At 49.2% G+C, this 15,809-nt stretch overlaps 1 protein-coding gene across 1 annotated transcript; it reads right to left on the bottom strand.

The window, feature by feature from the left end:
• Positions 1-5,556: 5,556 nt before the first annotated feature.
• ASB12 (ankyrin repeat and SOCS box containing 12) lies at positions 5,557-7,024 on the bottom strand. Its single transcript, XM_026039140.1, has 2 exons — positions 6,202-7,024; positions 5,557-5,690 (listed from the first exon to the last, which is right to left on the bottom strand). The coding sequence occupies exons 1-2, from the start codon at positions 7,022-7,024 to the stop codon at positions 5,557-5,559; spliced, it is 957 nt and encodes a 318-aa protein (XP_025894925.1).
• Positions 7,025-15,809: the final 8,785 nt, after the last annotated feature.

Below are 15,809 nucleotides of genomic sequence, written 5' to 3'. Positions count from 1 at the left end.
GGCGGGGGCGGCGCTGTGACGGCGCGGGGACCCCGCACGACCTGCGTGCGTGGCTGTGACACCGCAGGTGGCACGGRGGGGGCCGTGCGTGATGTCACGCAGCTGGTGTGGCACCGGGACACGAGGGTGGCGCCCGGCTGTGCAACATGAGGCGTGCGTGGATGTGGCACAAAGGCGACACGGGATGCCGTGTGACACATTCTGTGTGTGGCACTGTGACGCTCTGGTTGTCACAGTGGGTGACACAGGGACACCATTATGGTGTAACAGTGCTTGTGACACCATACCTGGCACAGGGACACCCTAGTAGCTTGTCACCATGTCCCTATGGTGACACAGGGACACAACATTTGTGTGACATGATGCACATGGCACTTAAACTTCACAGGTGATATGAGGACACATTGGATTTGTGACACTGCACAGCTGTGACACATGGACAGCAGAATGATACAGTGACACCGTGAGTGACATGTATGGCACAGTGACACCTCAGTGGTGTGTGCTCAGCTAAGATCCCATGGGTGACACAGTGACAGCACATGTGTGTCCCAAGAGGGGCATGTGTGCTCTTGTCCCCTGTGACTAGCGCCTGTCAGCCAGGGAGCCCTTCTTGGGAAGGCCTCTTAATCACTACATGGTCCCTTCCAGTGCTCTCGGCCCTGAGCACACGAGGGAAAAAAGGGCCTGTGCTAAAGCAGAGCAGTGATTTTAACCTAAAGGAGCTCGGGCTTCAGGGATCCCCAAAAAGTCCCTCCTGGGAAYGCATGCCAGTTCATCCCCATTTTTACCTCTTCTCCCAGACTTCCTTCCCAAGTGAGCAGTTTCCCAGCCTCAAGTTCAGCCTGGGGGCTGTTTTCCTTGTGTTACCCCAATCATCTTAATGTGCAAAGGGATCATCAGAAGCACRTGCCAGGGCAAAGGGTGGGCGGGCAGGACGCGGGGGTCCCGCGAGCCAGCAGATGACACAGAGCCGAGGCAGATGGTGCCCGAGAGCTGTGGCAGGGTCCGGATTAGCCGTCACACTGCACCTGGAGATGGATGAGACGTGTGGCCTCAGCGCAGAGCGGGAAGGTCAAGCTCACTTGGCAATAGGCCCAACGTGTCCCGCTCAGCGGCTCGAGAGGATGCGGAGCCTGAGGGGAGGAAGGGACCTCTGGTCATCCAGAGCCTTGGTGGGCAGGCGGCTGCCCCCATTTGGGGTGGATGAGGTAAGGCAGGAGCGAGATCTCAAGTTCTGGCAGTCACGGCAGGTCACCACCTGAGGAGGTGGCCACATCCATCCCGACACYGTGTTCTCAGAAGGAGTTTCAGGCTGCACTGAGGCCAAGGTGGCCACAGCAAGTGGATGTCCCAGAGGGCCTGCTTAGCCTCAACAAGCGGAGCAGGCAGCAAGCTCCGCTGCTCCCGTCCACCACGGACAAAGCTTTCAAAAGCCGGCCTAAAATTCCCTTGGGCATGTTCYGCTCATCAAAACACCGCTAATATCCCCCAGATCCCCAGGATCAGTGGGGCCGGGCCAGCACAATGCCAGCGCCCAAGGGCCAGAGCTGGCAGCGCGAGCGCCTGCCGTAGCTCCTGCCTCGGGTTTGAGCTCGGATAAAACGGAGCACTGCCTCTGGGCCATCAGGAGGCTTAACAAAAGATACACCGAGCACAGAGCATTGCGACCCGTGGCCATGGGCATTGCTCCCCAAGTGCAGCAGGCAAAACCTTCCTCAGGTTGCTTCTAAATATTCCCCCTCCACTTATTTGGACTGCTGTGTAGGAGAAATTCAAGCTGGAAATATATTTGCAAAGACGAGCCCTTTCCCAGAAAGCCGGTAGTGCCTGTTGGGTGAGAAAGCAAAGGAGCCACTTGTCTCTGGAGTGCAGCCTGCTGGTTGGGAACGCTGCTGCAAACTGCTCCCCAACATGAAGCTCCCATTAATTAATAAACATGGGCAGCTGTTATTAGAACCACCAGCTGCTGCTTGTTTAGCACGATTACCTTGAAAATGAAAATTTTCATCCATTCAAATATTAACAAATTATATTCCCATTCAGGCTGTCAGCTCAAATCCATCCCAGGACAGCAGGGACCRCAAGTCATTAGCTCCTCAAGGCTGCCCAGTGGCCCGTGAGCAAGGAGGGGAGGTAGCCGGGGCCCTTGTCCCTAGCAGGGAGGTGACCTGTCACCAACCCAGCCAGGGCCCTGGCTGATGATCACAAGGTGAAGGCTCAGCACCCAGCAGGTGCTGGGGACTCAGCTGGGCTCCCTGCATGCATTCAGCCTACTCCTGCAGGACTCTAATCACTCCCAGCACCATTCTGGTAGTGGCCTAATAATAACAGAAGAATTAGCATTTAAAATGCTGTGCAGCTCCACAGTGTAAGACTTACCTGGCCCAAACTGCACTAGAAGAGCCAGAGTAGGCTCTTTCATATAGCTTCAAATACATGTAGCTTGATGTTCATGTATAAAACAAACTTACTTTTTCAACTTTTAATTCCGTTTCCTAGGATTAAGGACAAGCCTACAGACAAATTGGTGCTGGATAAACAACAGGAGGGTTTCCAGGTGTCAACATGAACAGCAAGGTGTGCAGCAAGGGGTTTCTTCTCATAGAGACTGCCCCAGGGCCTTCATGTCCCTTCAGCAGATCAGATCTGCAGCTGAAAGGATTCCCATCAAATTCTGCAAACGAAGTAGAGGATTTTAGCAAAGGGCAGAGAAGAACGAACACAAATCCATTTTGGGTGCAACACAGTCTGGTCAGTCTGTATTTGCACATGAACTGGCTTGKTCAGGCAATTTGACAAGTCCTCAATGACCATCCAGACCTGCTGCCCTCCCTGTGCTGCTTCCTGCCCCTTGGATCTGGCACGGACCCATGAGCCACTAATCCCACCCCTCAAGAAGAGGCTGCTGCAGCTCTTCTAGGAAGGGTGAAATCACCGAGTCCCATTTCACAGCCAATTGCTCCCTACAAAGCAGATGCTAAAGCTTTGTCCAGGCTAATTTCTAGTATGCCAACCTTGGGACCCTTCATACTTCCCTCCGGAGATGTCCTGCAGCCTAATAGATGCYGATTAATAGATCCCACAACCTTTGAAATAACAATTAGATCAGAAGCCTATAAATAATGCAAAATGTGCCTGTTTTGCAAACAGCAAGCTAACTCGAGCTGATGCCAAGCTGACATTTTGCAAGAGACATTCAATAATGGCAAGAAGCAAAGTTGCCAAAGTCTCACAGAAAACATCGCTCTGGGAGGCCAAAGAGCCTTTGTGCACGTGCAGAGCTCCTGAAGGCACCATGAGATGTGTTTGGACACACACGCAGCTTCCACATGCCTTTTCCTAACTGTGGATGCACTCAAGATACAATTACACTGTAGTAAACAGAGTATATGGGATATACTTAGCTAAATGCTAAAGATGATCCAGAACATAACAGCCACCCATGCCCTGGGCTGCAGAGGAGCAGCAGCGGCACTGCAGGGCTATAAATGTAAGCAAGTTGCCCTCTCCAGTCCACCCAGGGCTCCCTTACATCACAGCAAGGATCACACGGCTCTGAACGACTAAGCTCCTTCTCCAAGAAGAGCTACAGTTTCCTGCTCCAGTGATTTCACTGCTCTTTCCCTCCACACATTGAAAGGCAGCAATCAATGTAATTAAGGAAAGCCTGTCCCCGCTCCCCGCTGTCGCAGCATGAGTTATTAAGAGCAGAGCAAGGCTCAGTGCAAAACACTCGGGCTGAGCTTACCCATTCGGCAGTTTTTATCCCTCATCATCTGCTGCAGGAGGGACCAGCTAGGTTACCTACTTATACTATGGCCTCCTCTGGGCTATAACCTCTAATTGCCAATCTTGATTTAAGAGGTATTGTCCCCATTGCTGACACCAAAAAAAGGGCAGCCTGGAGCTGCCCCAGCCACTGTGCTGAAGACTAAAATATAGCAACAAGTGACACCATCATAAGGAACCCCTATGGGGAAGAACTCACCCAAGCAAACGTGTCTTCTACCTGCATTCTCCCATCTTTGTTTTTCACTTTAAAAAGCAGAGCCCAGACAGCTCTTCTACAGCCTGTCCCACCCAGGAAGGGCTGACTTTGACCCATGCCAATGCCAGGGATTTTTCTACTGTGGCAGGGCATGGATCGCAGTTAATTACACGTTTGACCATCACTTTGCACAAAAAAAAAGCAAACAAATAAACAAAAAAAAAAAAGACAATTTTGCAGAGTCTGAGAAGAAAAAGCCTGTGTGGCTGCCAAAGCCAGAGAGTGAATCACTGGCAGAGCGGCCCCGGGAACGCCTAAGCTCCCTCCCTGCCCTAAATCCGCCAAAACGCAGATTCCAATCCTGCTAGGCTTCAAGGAGGGACAAAGCAGTCGCTGCAGAAAGGTTGTGTGTGGTTTTACTTGTAGTAAATGTGTTTTTCACGCGTAGCAGAGTGAAAGCCTCGTTCTGCTGGGTTAGCCAAGAGGTGCTGCAGGCAGAGGAGGCCACAGCTCGTAGATGGGCTCACAAGCTTGCACGATACTTACATGATAATAACACAACTCCTACGTTCTATAAAGGTGAATATGAAGGTTTCCAGCCAGGAGCAGTCCTGGCACTGGCGTTTCTGCCCATGAGTGGATATTTAAGCAGTAAATGCTTCCCCATGTGAGCAGCGAATAAGCAAATCTGGGGAGCTGTGCCATTGGGCAGTGTCCTGTGTCACTTCCAGGTGATATTGGCTGAGCTTCCAGGCTCGTCTCTTACCAGTTACGCAGTATTTTACCAAACAGGTCACAACAATTTAATAAAAACAGTGCATGTACATAAGATAAGCCCTGCCTCATCGGGGACATGTGGCTGGGAAAAGGACCCATGATTTAACGTTGCTTAAATACACAGCCTAAAGCCACCTCCGTTTGGTCAGCCAAGGAGATCCAGAGGTAACGCAGGGCACTGGGATGCCAAACCACTGCCAGCATGAGGGTTAATGAGGAGAGCTGTCCACAGCTCRCGCTTCTCTGCTGCCCACCTCCAAACCAGCCCGGTCTGGCAGTGGAGAAGCAGAGGAAGCACTTCCAGAGCCTTCCCAAAACTGGCCTTACGTGCAGCCACTTTACATGGCTCCTCCTTACATGGAGGCCGCTTTAACCTCCTTCCTCTCTACTTTTCCCCMAAAAGAAAGGAGGCAAAACAGGCTTTTCTCCTCTGGTTTTGGCCATCAAGCCTTTTCCTAGGTCCTTCTCCAACTAATTMATGACTACTAAAGGTGTGAAGAGGGTTCACAACCAAACACTAATTAAATCAGATCCTGTCCTACCATCATGCCAACACTTTGGGTGCAGAGGTCTCTTCTGTTTACTGTCACCCTCTTGCCCTCCACAGGGCAAGGTAAATATCCTTTTCACAAAGGCAACCCCTTTGGGGGACACTTGTTAAGCCACAATCACCTTGAAGCCGCTGATCAAGGGCTGTTTTGTGCTGGGCAATCGTGACTTCGGAGCAGCTTTTAATTTAGTTTCTTGATATGGTTCATGGGAGCTCGAGCTGCATCRGAGCCTTCCTCCTACGGCTGGTGCTGGAGGTAGCTCCGCAGGACAGGCGGGATGTCCAGCTCGCCAATGGCCTGCGCATGGCCTGCCAGCTTCAGAAGGTTCCTCACCGCCAGCCGGCACTGAGACAGCAGGGATTTGGGATGAGCTATAAGGAAAGGGAGGAAAAAAAATGACAGAGAAGTCACCGGAGAACCTCGATTCGGTTCAGTGAAGCTGGAGGGGTCTGGGAGAGGTTGAGTGCTGCAGCCACCGCCGCTGCACGTTCAGCCCTAGCAGCCCCTGTGCCACAGGAGGTGGGTGTACAAGGATGAACCCCCCAGCGTTGTACTAAATAAGTGGAGCTTTCAGCACCTAGGCAGTACAAGGGAGCCAGTATACAGCTGCAGAAAGGGAAGGAAGGGAGAAGCCTTGTTGAAAAACAGTATTCAACACAAGTGAAAATGCTGGCACAGAAAACTCCACATGCCCCAATTACAGAAAATATCCTCCGATTACAGATATTTTTGAACAGCAGTCCCCAAAATGACTCCAACAAGGGCAGCATCACCGTTATTGGTAGGTAGAGGTAAAGGGAAGGGGAACCTGAAGCAAGTTGCACCCGTGCCCTGTCCACTGCCCATGCCCAGCACCAGCCCCTGGGCACGCACACACATTACCTCTCTCCCTCAGCAGCAGCTCCAGGCCCTCGGTGCSAGGCGGGAGCTTTTCCCCCGCCACGTTCACCAGGTACACGTTGGCTCCAAAGTCGATGAGCAGCTTGATGAATTCACTCCTGCAGCCGTGTCCCAGGCAAAACTCCAGCAGAGTCTTGGGCTGCTTGATCCGTGCGATCATCTTCTCGTCCGTGCAGTTGTAATTGGGGTCGGCTCCATAAAGCAGCAGCGTCTTGAAGCACTCCAGGTGCCCGTAAACCGCAGCCAGGTACAGCGGGCCCGAGCAAGCCACAGCATTGGCGGCCCACTCGGGCACCCGCGCCTTGACGTTGGCGTCGGCTCCGTGGTCCAGGAGCTCTCGCAGGATGCCGATGTCTCCATCCCGAGCAGCAGTGAGCACCGGAGAGGAGTTGTTGTAGATGCTGCCCGATGGACAGGCCCCCGCGTCCAGGAGGGCTTTGACGCACTCCAGGTGGCCGTTGCTCACGGCGGTGAACAGCGGCGTCTGCGCTTTCACATCCAGGCTGTCCACGTCTGCTCCGTGGGCCAGGAGGATCTCCAAGCTCCGTATGTGGCCCTTGGACGCGGCGAGGCGGAGGGGGGTGCTGGGGACACCCCAGCCACTTCTGCTGTTGATAAATTTTTTGTACTTGTCTTGGCGCAAGAGTTTGTCAAGAGTTTGATAGTCATCCTCAGACACCGCTTGGTTCAGCTCCTGGCTTTCTCCATTATCTTCTTCATCTTCTCTGGGCTGGAGCATGGAGAAAATTTTAGTTATGTCCATTAGGCTCATTTTTTTGGTTGGTCTCCTAAGTACCACTTTCATTGTAAATTGTAAAGCATGAGATCTATGGGATGACAAGAAAAGAGCATTAGAGCCTACCCTGTCCCACACCAGCCCCCTTATCTTTCTTCTGTTTAAACCATCTGCTCAAAATATCCCAGGAGTGGAAACCCATGCTGATTAAGCTTTAAGATGGAGCTCATTGCTCTAGCACATACATGAGCCACCTCCCAAAAAGGTTGCAGTGATGGACAAACACAAGCTTGAGCTTGGTGTTGAAGCTCACACACTGCATCAGGAGCTCACCAAACTCTCTTGTTCTTTCYTGTAATGATTTGAGGCTGCTGTTCCCACAGATGGTAAAAAGGTAGCGGATAGATCAATGTGTGGCCATGGATAACTTAAGACTAGGTTTCTGGCAGGATTCTGCACCCAGCTGGTAAATGAGGCCACCAGTTCTCTCCAAATCCTCAAACTAGCCAATCTGGCTGTTCCCCATGAGAGCTGTTGGGTAAAGTAACSTCTGAAAACTGCAAGATCAGCCCAGCTTTGCACTGGCCACCTCACATGAACAGCCTGGCCAAAGGCTACATGAACACAAAGCTGTTGTAACAAGTATTTCAGACCYTACAGAAAATTCTGAATGTGACTTATGGAGCCAGTGGCACTGCTGGGTTTTACACCAGAGCAGGCACGAAGAACCACCTGATCATTTTTATGCCTTGCCAATTTTAAAGGGACTAGCTGGGATTCTATTTCAACACAAGAGCTGCTGGTAAAACTCAGCCTGACCAGCTTTTAGCATTAAACTAGCCCAAACCCTGCAGGTGCTTGAGCTCCACGGCGGCAAAGCCTCTCGCTGCCCTCCTGCCCCACGAGGGAGGCTGCAGCAGCGACGCTGCTCGCCGGGAGGCCGAGGAGAGGCCGCCTGCTCCCTCCCCAGGGCTTCTCGCTGCCGTCCCTCCCCGTTACAGCTCCCTTGTTCTCCCACAGGGGTGGCCAYGGGGCCCCGTTGCCTTCGCGGGTGCCTCCTCGGAGGTTGCCCCACAGAAGAAATCAGCAGCACGAAGCCATTAGCCCCTTCCTGCCACCATGCCCCTCAGTACCGTGACCATGGCCACTATGCGTCACATCAGCCTTGCTGCGTGAAGCACAACCAGGAGGACCCCTGTGCGAGGTCTCCTCAGCACCCACAGGGTTTGATTAAGTAGGGCAGGTTTGATGGCACCTGGGGCAGGCAGAGCCCCGTTGCACTCCAAYTGTCAGGCTACCCCCAACAACTTATATACAAATACGTGAAATCACAGATCAGTGCTTTACTCAGGAGAGGCTAATAGCAAGCCCTGGAGCTCCAAAACCCTCCTGGCTACGTGACTTTGAGCCAGGGGGTATCTAAGAGCTGGTTCAAAATAAAGGGTCCGCAGTTCTACACATTCCCTATGGAAACTGGCCTGAAAAGGAATTGACTGGCTGCAACGTTTCCAGTCAACGGAAACCAGCATCTCCAGAGAGCCATTCCTGCAAATACCAGCGCAAGGAGGTGCTCAGGGAACCAAAACCCAGGTGCCACCTCCGGCGCTGATGGAGCTGCCCGCATRGGCACCAGGCCACCAGAGAGGCTACCAGTGATCTAAGAGCGACAGAAAAATCTACTCACGCTCTTCAAGCGGTGGTCACCAAGCTCCCTCCATGCGCGCGAGTCGCCGCGACGCCGCTGCTCTGCCTCTGTGAGGTCGGTGACGCTGCCTTAGGCCCGGCCTAGCGGCTACTGCTCCATGGCCAGTCCCCGGCACCGCTGGGGAAGAGCCGGGCCCGTCCTCGCCAGTGCCGGCCGCAGGGGAATGGGGCTGGCCGGCCGGCACGCAGCTGAAATGCCAGCGCAGGGCCCGGGCTTGCCGGCTAATTTTAGCCCCCGCAGGCGTTTTATCTCCCCACTTCCATTCTTGGAGAGCTCTCCTTTGGAAGGGTAAATATAGCGAGGGGGGAGGCAGAGCCAGACAGGTGCTGGAGGCCGCGCGCCCACTCCACCACGCTCAGCCCACCCGGGGCCTCTGCTCAAACCTGGCCCACCAGAGCCCTCGGCCCGTCCTGGCTGCGGGAAACCCTGACAGCAGCTTCTAGGGCGACTGCGCTCTTTACTTCCCATCCTCCTGTAGGAATTACTATTAGCAACACCCCAACCTTGGTTTATGAAAGTACAGAAGGACCAAAATCACCAAAACCAGTCCAGATTTCTCAAGACAGCTTCAGGGTCCAAGTCTCAGCTGTGACTTAGACTTTGCTACCAACCAAACCTGCCAGAATAAACCATTGCATTGGCCTTATAAAATTAAGCCACATAAAAGCCTTCTTACAGGGTGGATGGGAGAAGAGGGAGCAACGTTTGGGCTGTCTTATCAAAAGCTGTCAGCTGCCAAGTGTATTCATGTTTTATCCAGGTCCCTCTCAAGCTCTTCCAAACTTTCTGGCAGTGGGGCAGGAATGGCCTGACAGCGTGAAGTGGCATTATCAGCACTGCTAGATAACAGAGAAGGAAGCAGCTACCCGGCAGAAAAATCACCACCACTGCAAGGAGAAAAATCTGGGGCCTCTGCAAAACGTTCTTGAAGTGCCCTCCGGGGAGCCTGCCAGGTACTGCCAAAAGGGCAAAGAGCACTAAAGTGTTAAATATTAATAGGTTTTAGACTCCTGGTTTATTGGCAGTTGTGCACTCTCCAAAACCACTCAGTAGACTTGCTTCAAAGCTGTTTCCCAAAGCTAAGACTATAAATGAAATTAGGAAGGAGCACAACTGCGTATTCTCATGTTATTGTTCTGCTCTTAGCAAGAACGGAAACTGCATCTGGGCTTTAGGAAGTAACAAGGATAACCCCAATACTAACAGAGCCAAAAGTAAGAATTGTTTATGGAATAAATCTGCCTTCAACCGAAAAGCAGCAAACTGAAATGCTCTTTATGTTCCCTTAATAACCAACGGTGTTAAACAGCATCTTGTGTGAATATTAAAATCAGCAGGTTCAGGTAAACACCAGAAAGACACCTAAGGAGAGAGGAGTGATAAATCTGCCACRTTGAGGTTAGGATTCCTAACTCTTCAAACAGCAGGAGGCCCAAGGCAAGCAGGGTGACCTGCTACCTTCTCCAGCAAACTATTTCCTTTATCAAYTTCCCCTTAATTGGTGAGGAATTAAAGGGCAAAAGTATATTAAGCGCCAACCAAGAAGCTTCCTCAGAAGGCAAATCCAGTGCAATAAAGTTGTTTTCATTATAACAGATTATAGCTATTAACGCAGCCGAAAGGCAGTAAGAAGCTTTCTGATTTACCACCACAAAGAGGTCCGATTTCAGAGTTCAGCACTAAGCGGTGCCAAACAGATCATTTTGCACAGATTAAGAGTTTACAAACAGTCCAAGTCTGCTGCAAGGGGTTATCGAAGGGGAATCTTCTGTCCTGATCTAGAGCCTTTGGGCTCTAGATCGCTGCAAGACACGAACACAGCCAGGCCCCAGCTCCAGCTCCGCGCCCGCTCCGGTCGCGCTGCGGTTTCCCCCCGCCAGAGGCACGGGCAGCCCTCGCTGGCAGCGCGTCTCTGCACAGCGCCGCTGGCTCGCCAGAACCTGGCCAGGCCTTCCAGCATTCCCCACTGAACACGCTTCAGGCTGTCAGCACTGCGGAGAAGTTATCCACAGGTGCACATGGCAATCTCCCTATTTTGGGTTTACAGGCACTGGTTTTAATTTCAGAGGTTTCAAGAGGAAGTAAAACCCTAATAATGCAAGTGAGGCATAAAAGCAGCCTTGCTCTGGGCTCACACACACTGGATGTCCCATCAGTAAATTCATGGGAATGGCCAAAATTTCAGACAGACGGAGAGGGCATCAGGAGAGCTACCAAATTCCTTTTMTATGCATATCTGTATATACAAGTTCCTTAAATATGTGCAGATAACATCTCCAACAGCAGGCAAGCCTGCAATAACAGTCTTTCTGAGGTGGCATTAATAATTGCTGTGAATTGCCGTGTTTACCATAAAACCCTCAAATCCCACACACTGAGTAACAGCATAATGAAATTTCATGCTTTCAAAAAGTCATTGGCTATCCCCACCAAAGTCACCCCAAAAAAGTTCTGGAAAACCTAAGAAGTTCTGAGAGGTGGTGGAACAGGGAAGGGGAAAAAAAAAAAAAGAAAAAAAAAATTGAACCCAGTTTTGGCAAAAGAGCAAATGCTATCACCAACTTTATCTTATTCTCTCCACAATTTCCCTTTTGTCAGATAAGAAGTTCTGCAAACAGCAGCTCTCTGTGCTAGTTCTCTCTAAACATCCTTGCCAGTGAGGGGGACAGTGTCCTCAGAGGCTGTACAAAAGCCCCAGGGTGCTTGCAAAACACCCAAATTTTGGAAAGGACACCCTTAGTCCTGGTCCTCATCCCTGTTCCATGTCTGCAGAAGTGGCCTGTAAAGCAAGTACMCAAGAGCAGCACCCTCTAATTGAACAGATCTGCAGAGGGAACCGTAGACATGACTGCAGTTAGCAATGATGTTCTTGCAAGTGTGTGTGTTTTTTCAATAAATATTTTAGGAATTCCCACTCATGCTTGCTCCTTTGCTCTCTCCCASAGATGAATAGGCTCCAAGGTTTTTTTGTTTGTTTTGTTTTGAGATAAAAGGAAAACATCATTTAGCATTTCACTAAACCGAGATATGGGAAAAGGTCTAATTTAACCCTACAGAATTTTTATCATTTGTAACAGAACTCTACGTTTTGTCCACAATCACTGCACATCCAAACAGGAACCTAAGTTAAAACACCTGAATTTGGAAACTGCATTAGAAGTTATRCTCAAATCTTCAGTTTATGATTCAATTTTTAAATAAAGTAATATTTTCAGAAACAAAAGAAGTACTAAGCGTCACTGTTCCTTTTCATCTCCATTTAGAACAGCAGATGTGACTTTAAAGTGAGAAGTGAGCTGCTGCACGCAGCTCCCACCAGCTTCACTGGTCAGTATTTTCACTTAGTGGAAGGTATGTTTGGGAGCTAACACCAACCAGCAGCTGTCAAAAACAGGAGGCTTTAGCATTCACCCTCCAATGTGTCTGAAGGAAACCTGACCTCTCCACGCTGATTTAGCCGCGACAGAGAGGGAAACTTCAATCACTCCAGCAAAGAGGCTGTCAAAAACACCTTAAGCTTCCCTGAAAAATGTAAATTAAAGCTTTCTCATTTCCACTCAGTACTAATGCAAATAATACAATTAAATGCAGGGAAAGTCTAATTTAGGTAAATGAATTGCACCGGCAACATTATTTATAAACAGGAAAAGGACTTGGAAACATCTGAAGATTAAGAATACCCACCTGTCAGGTCCATTTTTGGCCTTAAGACATAGGAAAGAAACACACACTTCTGAGATGCACAGCACAACAGGGCAGCATCGAGGAGGGCCGGGTGACCACACACTGCTCTCCTGCTTTGAGGGGAAATTTAAGAGACAGACTCACCCGTTACTTTAAAAAGGTATTTATTTTTTTCATAGGAAATAAAAATAAACTGTCGTACAAATGAAACATCATAAGACAAATACRTTTAGAGTAAAAGGACACAGTGTTCCTTCAAACACGGTGGTACTTCTTTTTAAAGCAGTGCATTAACTAAAATGAATCATACGTAAACAGCCGTTGCAGCACGTATAGGATTTAATCGCACACGATTCTATACAACCGCCCCTCAACAATTACACTAAGGACAAAACCAGCAACCCACTTACAGAGCAGCAAAACACACGTCAGACTAAGCAGAATACCACAGAACTTCAGGTAACCTTGCGGGTGAGGAGGAAAGGTAGAGAACTGTGCTCAGTTACACACACCTAGAGCCAGTGCTACAAGTTACTCTAGTAGTACGCTGCTACACCAAACACAGATGCACAGGGGCCATACACACCGATTAACGTCAAAAGAAAAGATATGGGAAAAGCACTTAACCTGCCCTCTTTTCTGCACTGGTTTTGCAGGTCAAAGATGTTGGAGGGAAGCAGCACTGTGTGTTTTAATACTTACCCTCACAAAGGACAGCACGTGGCACCGACCTGGCTCCCCTCAGCACGAGGCAGCCAGGAGAGCAGGGGCTGCAACATCACCTGCTTTGGGCTGCTCCTCACCTATATGAGGTGCTGTGCGTTAATTAGAACAGAACTATGGTGTTCAGGAGAAACCTTTCCCCCAGCAGAACCGAGGCACTGGATGTGCCCATGTGCAACAGGGATGGATGTAAACAAGGAATCGCCTTGGCTGCCAAGCGCTGCCTTCGGTCCGTACAAAAAATGATCCCAGCACCCAATGCAAAGGGTGCAAAGGTGGATAAAAAAGGGAAATAGCTACATTTTGAGTTCTTTTGATCACTTGTGCATGTGCAGCACTGAATAGTGCCAAGAAATTGTTCCTTTTGAGGTGCAACTGCCAGGCACTAAAGCTACCCAGAGCCCAGATCTGCCCGATGTGAGCTGACACTACATCTAGCACAAACGCTCTTGTGTACGATTTCCACGCGTGCATTAGGTTCATCTGTGCAAAATGCAAAAGTATTTCCTAGGAGGCTACTTCAGGGCCCACGATCTCTAAACCCAATGGAAAGGGCTGACACGGGGCACTTCCCAACTGGGCCATTTCCCCCGCGGCCCAAGCAGGGCGCCCTCAAGGCTCCCGCAAAGCRCTTCAGCTCCCAGCCAATCTCACCAGGCTCCAGACATCAGCAAACTYGGGCTTCCCAGCCGCCTACGAGCAAATCTTCTCTTCATCTTATTCAAGGTGGCTTCAGCTACCAGCAAGCACCAGCATAGCAGGGGAGTGTCTCTTCTAAGTGCTTAAATAAAAGGCATTTACTAAGATCAGGAGCAGAATGCAGCTAAGAGGACATATATATGCTTTTAACAGCCTTTCTTCTACCATAAGAGAAGGCTGAGATCTACAGCAGCTACAATAAACCAAATAGTCCCTTTTCTTCCATAAAGCACTGGTTTGATTTTGTCTAGCACTGACAACTGCAAAACAGAATATAAATAAAGAATCCAGCATTAGGAAATTCACATTAAGACATYTTTTACTGAGAAATAAAGCTATGCAAGTCCCTCTTCTACTCCCAAGGAGTAGCTTTAACACAAGCTATTTTAGGTACTTCCCACTGCAAGGCTGTACCTATTTGGAGCAAGCGAAAGAGACAACATCCAGGCACRAGGCCACCAGGGTATCGCGCCGAAAGCCAGAAGTCTTCCAGAAATGGCAGAGTTTCCCATAAATAGCACCCAGGCCCAGCAAACAGGATCCCTCTCCCATCTCCGTGCTCTGGGAATCCACACACAAGGCAGCAAGTGGCACTGCTCAGCTTGCGGCTCCACGTGAAGGAGAACTCACAGTGCAGCAACGCACCCACGTGCAGCCAGGAACAGGGCAGAGGAGCTTCTCTCCACACGGTGCTTCTATGACACAGTACCTATAGAACAGGTTTTGTACTTCTTTGAATGCTTTTTTAGGGATGATTTGGTTGAGTCACTCACCACTATCAGCAGGCAGGGCGCTCGCCAAGGAGCTCTCAGCAGGAGCCTCGAAGCTGCAGCAGAAGCCAGTCCCAGCTGAGCAGGGCCCTGAGCATGTGCTGCATGCATTGAACAGCTTCTCATTTTTGGTGTTGAAGTGCAAAAAAAAAAAAAAAAATATTCCAAGCTAAAAACATCCTAACTAAATGGTTTTCAAGCAAATAATTTCCTGGCATTCCAGGAAAACTGGATTTTTTTCCAGCCTAAATCTACAGCACCAGCACGAGCAACTTCAAATGCTGTAGACTTCAACTAAGCTTGTATATATTGTATCCAAGAGGTTTAAAACAACAGATTGTTCCCCCCTTTTTTTTTTGGCTAGGTTTTACATTTCAAAGTACAGAGTCATACATTGTTTTGTTACTGAAGTCAAAAGCAGCAAGATTACTAAAAGCTCATAAATATTTTCAGTGTAGAAAGTAATCTTTTCAGGGCTGTACRCAAGGAAAGTAGCGCAGTCAAGAATAAAAGATTTAAGGAGATGTCAGTGTCATGTTCCTTTAGAAATAAGCAAAGATCACTACACTTTTTCCTAGGTAATCTACGATAATTCAAAAGGCAAGGCAATGTGTAAACACTTATAGAAACATTTTTCAAAATATTCTTATACAAAGATTAACAAACAGTAGGTCTAAATCCTTCAGTAGTCAGTCAAAATTGTTTGTAACWCTGTTATCTCTAATTCTCAATAGAGATCACGTAACAGAATGATGACTTAAAATAACTGGTCYGAAAAAGTGCCTATACTGGCTTCATTTCCCATGTTGGGGCTCCCTAATTAAGAAGCCATATATACAACCCACTAAATCTCTTCTACCAGCTGGAATGGAAAGACAGGGTTAAGCTACCAGTCTATCTGAAAAGGGCTCAAAAGAGCCAACTTTGGGTACGTGAAATTGAACTTATAAACTACAAGAGGCAAGAATCTGCCCAACGCTTTTCATTGGAAACCTACAGCAGAATTTTTGTGTATTTGGTGCCATTTGGTTAGGGTGCAATCCCCTCAGCACAGTCCTCAAAATAGAACACACATCTGTCTATACATKGTTTTTGATACGCATCCATACAAGCCTCAATATCTTTTCTTTAAGCATAACTGGTTCAATATTTTATGTGCTAAGCTTTGAAGTAATTGCTCCCTGCAGGTCTCTCACTCTTATCTTGGAAATTACTATTTTTTTTAAACTGACTTAAATATTACTTGCAGATTTTAAAACCTACAGTGCTAAAA

This window comes from Nothoprocta perdicaria, unplaced genomic scaffold, assembly GCF_003342845.1.
Source record: "Nothoprocta perdicaria isolate Ctin4 unplaced genomic scaffold, notPer1 scaffold_22, whole genome shotgun sequence".
NCBI classification, from domain to species: domain Eukaryota; kingdom Metazoa; phylum Chordata; class Aves; order Tinamiformes; family Tinamidae; genus Nothoprocta; species Nothoprocta perdicaria.
This window is presented reverse-complemented; position numbering and strand designations above follow the sequence as displayed.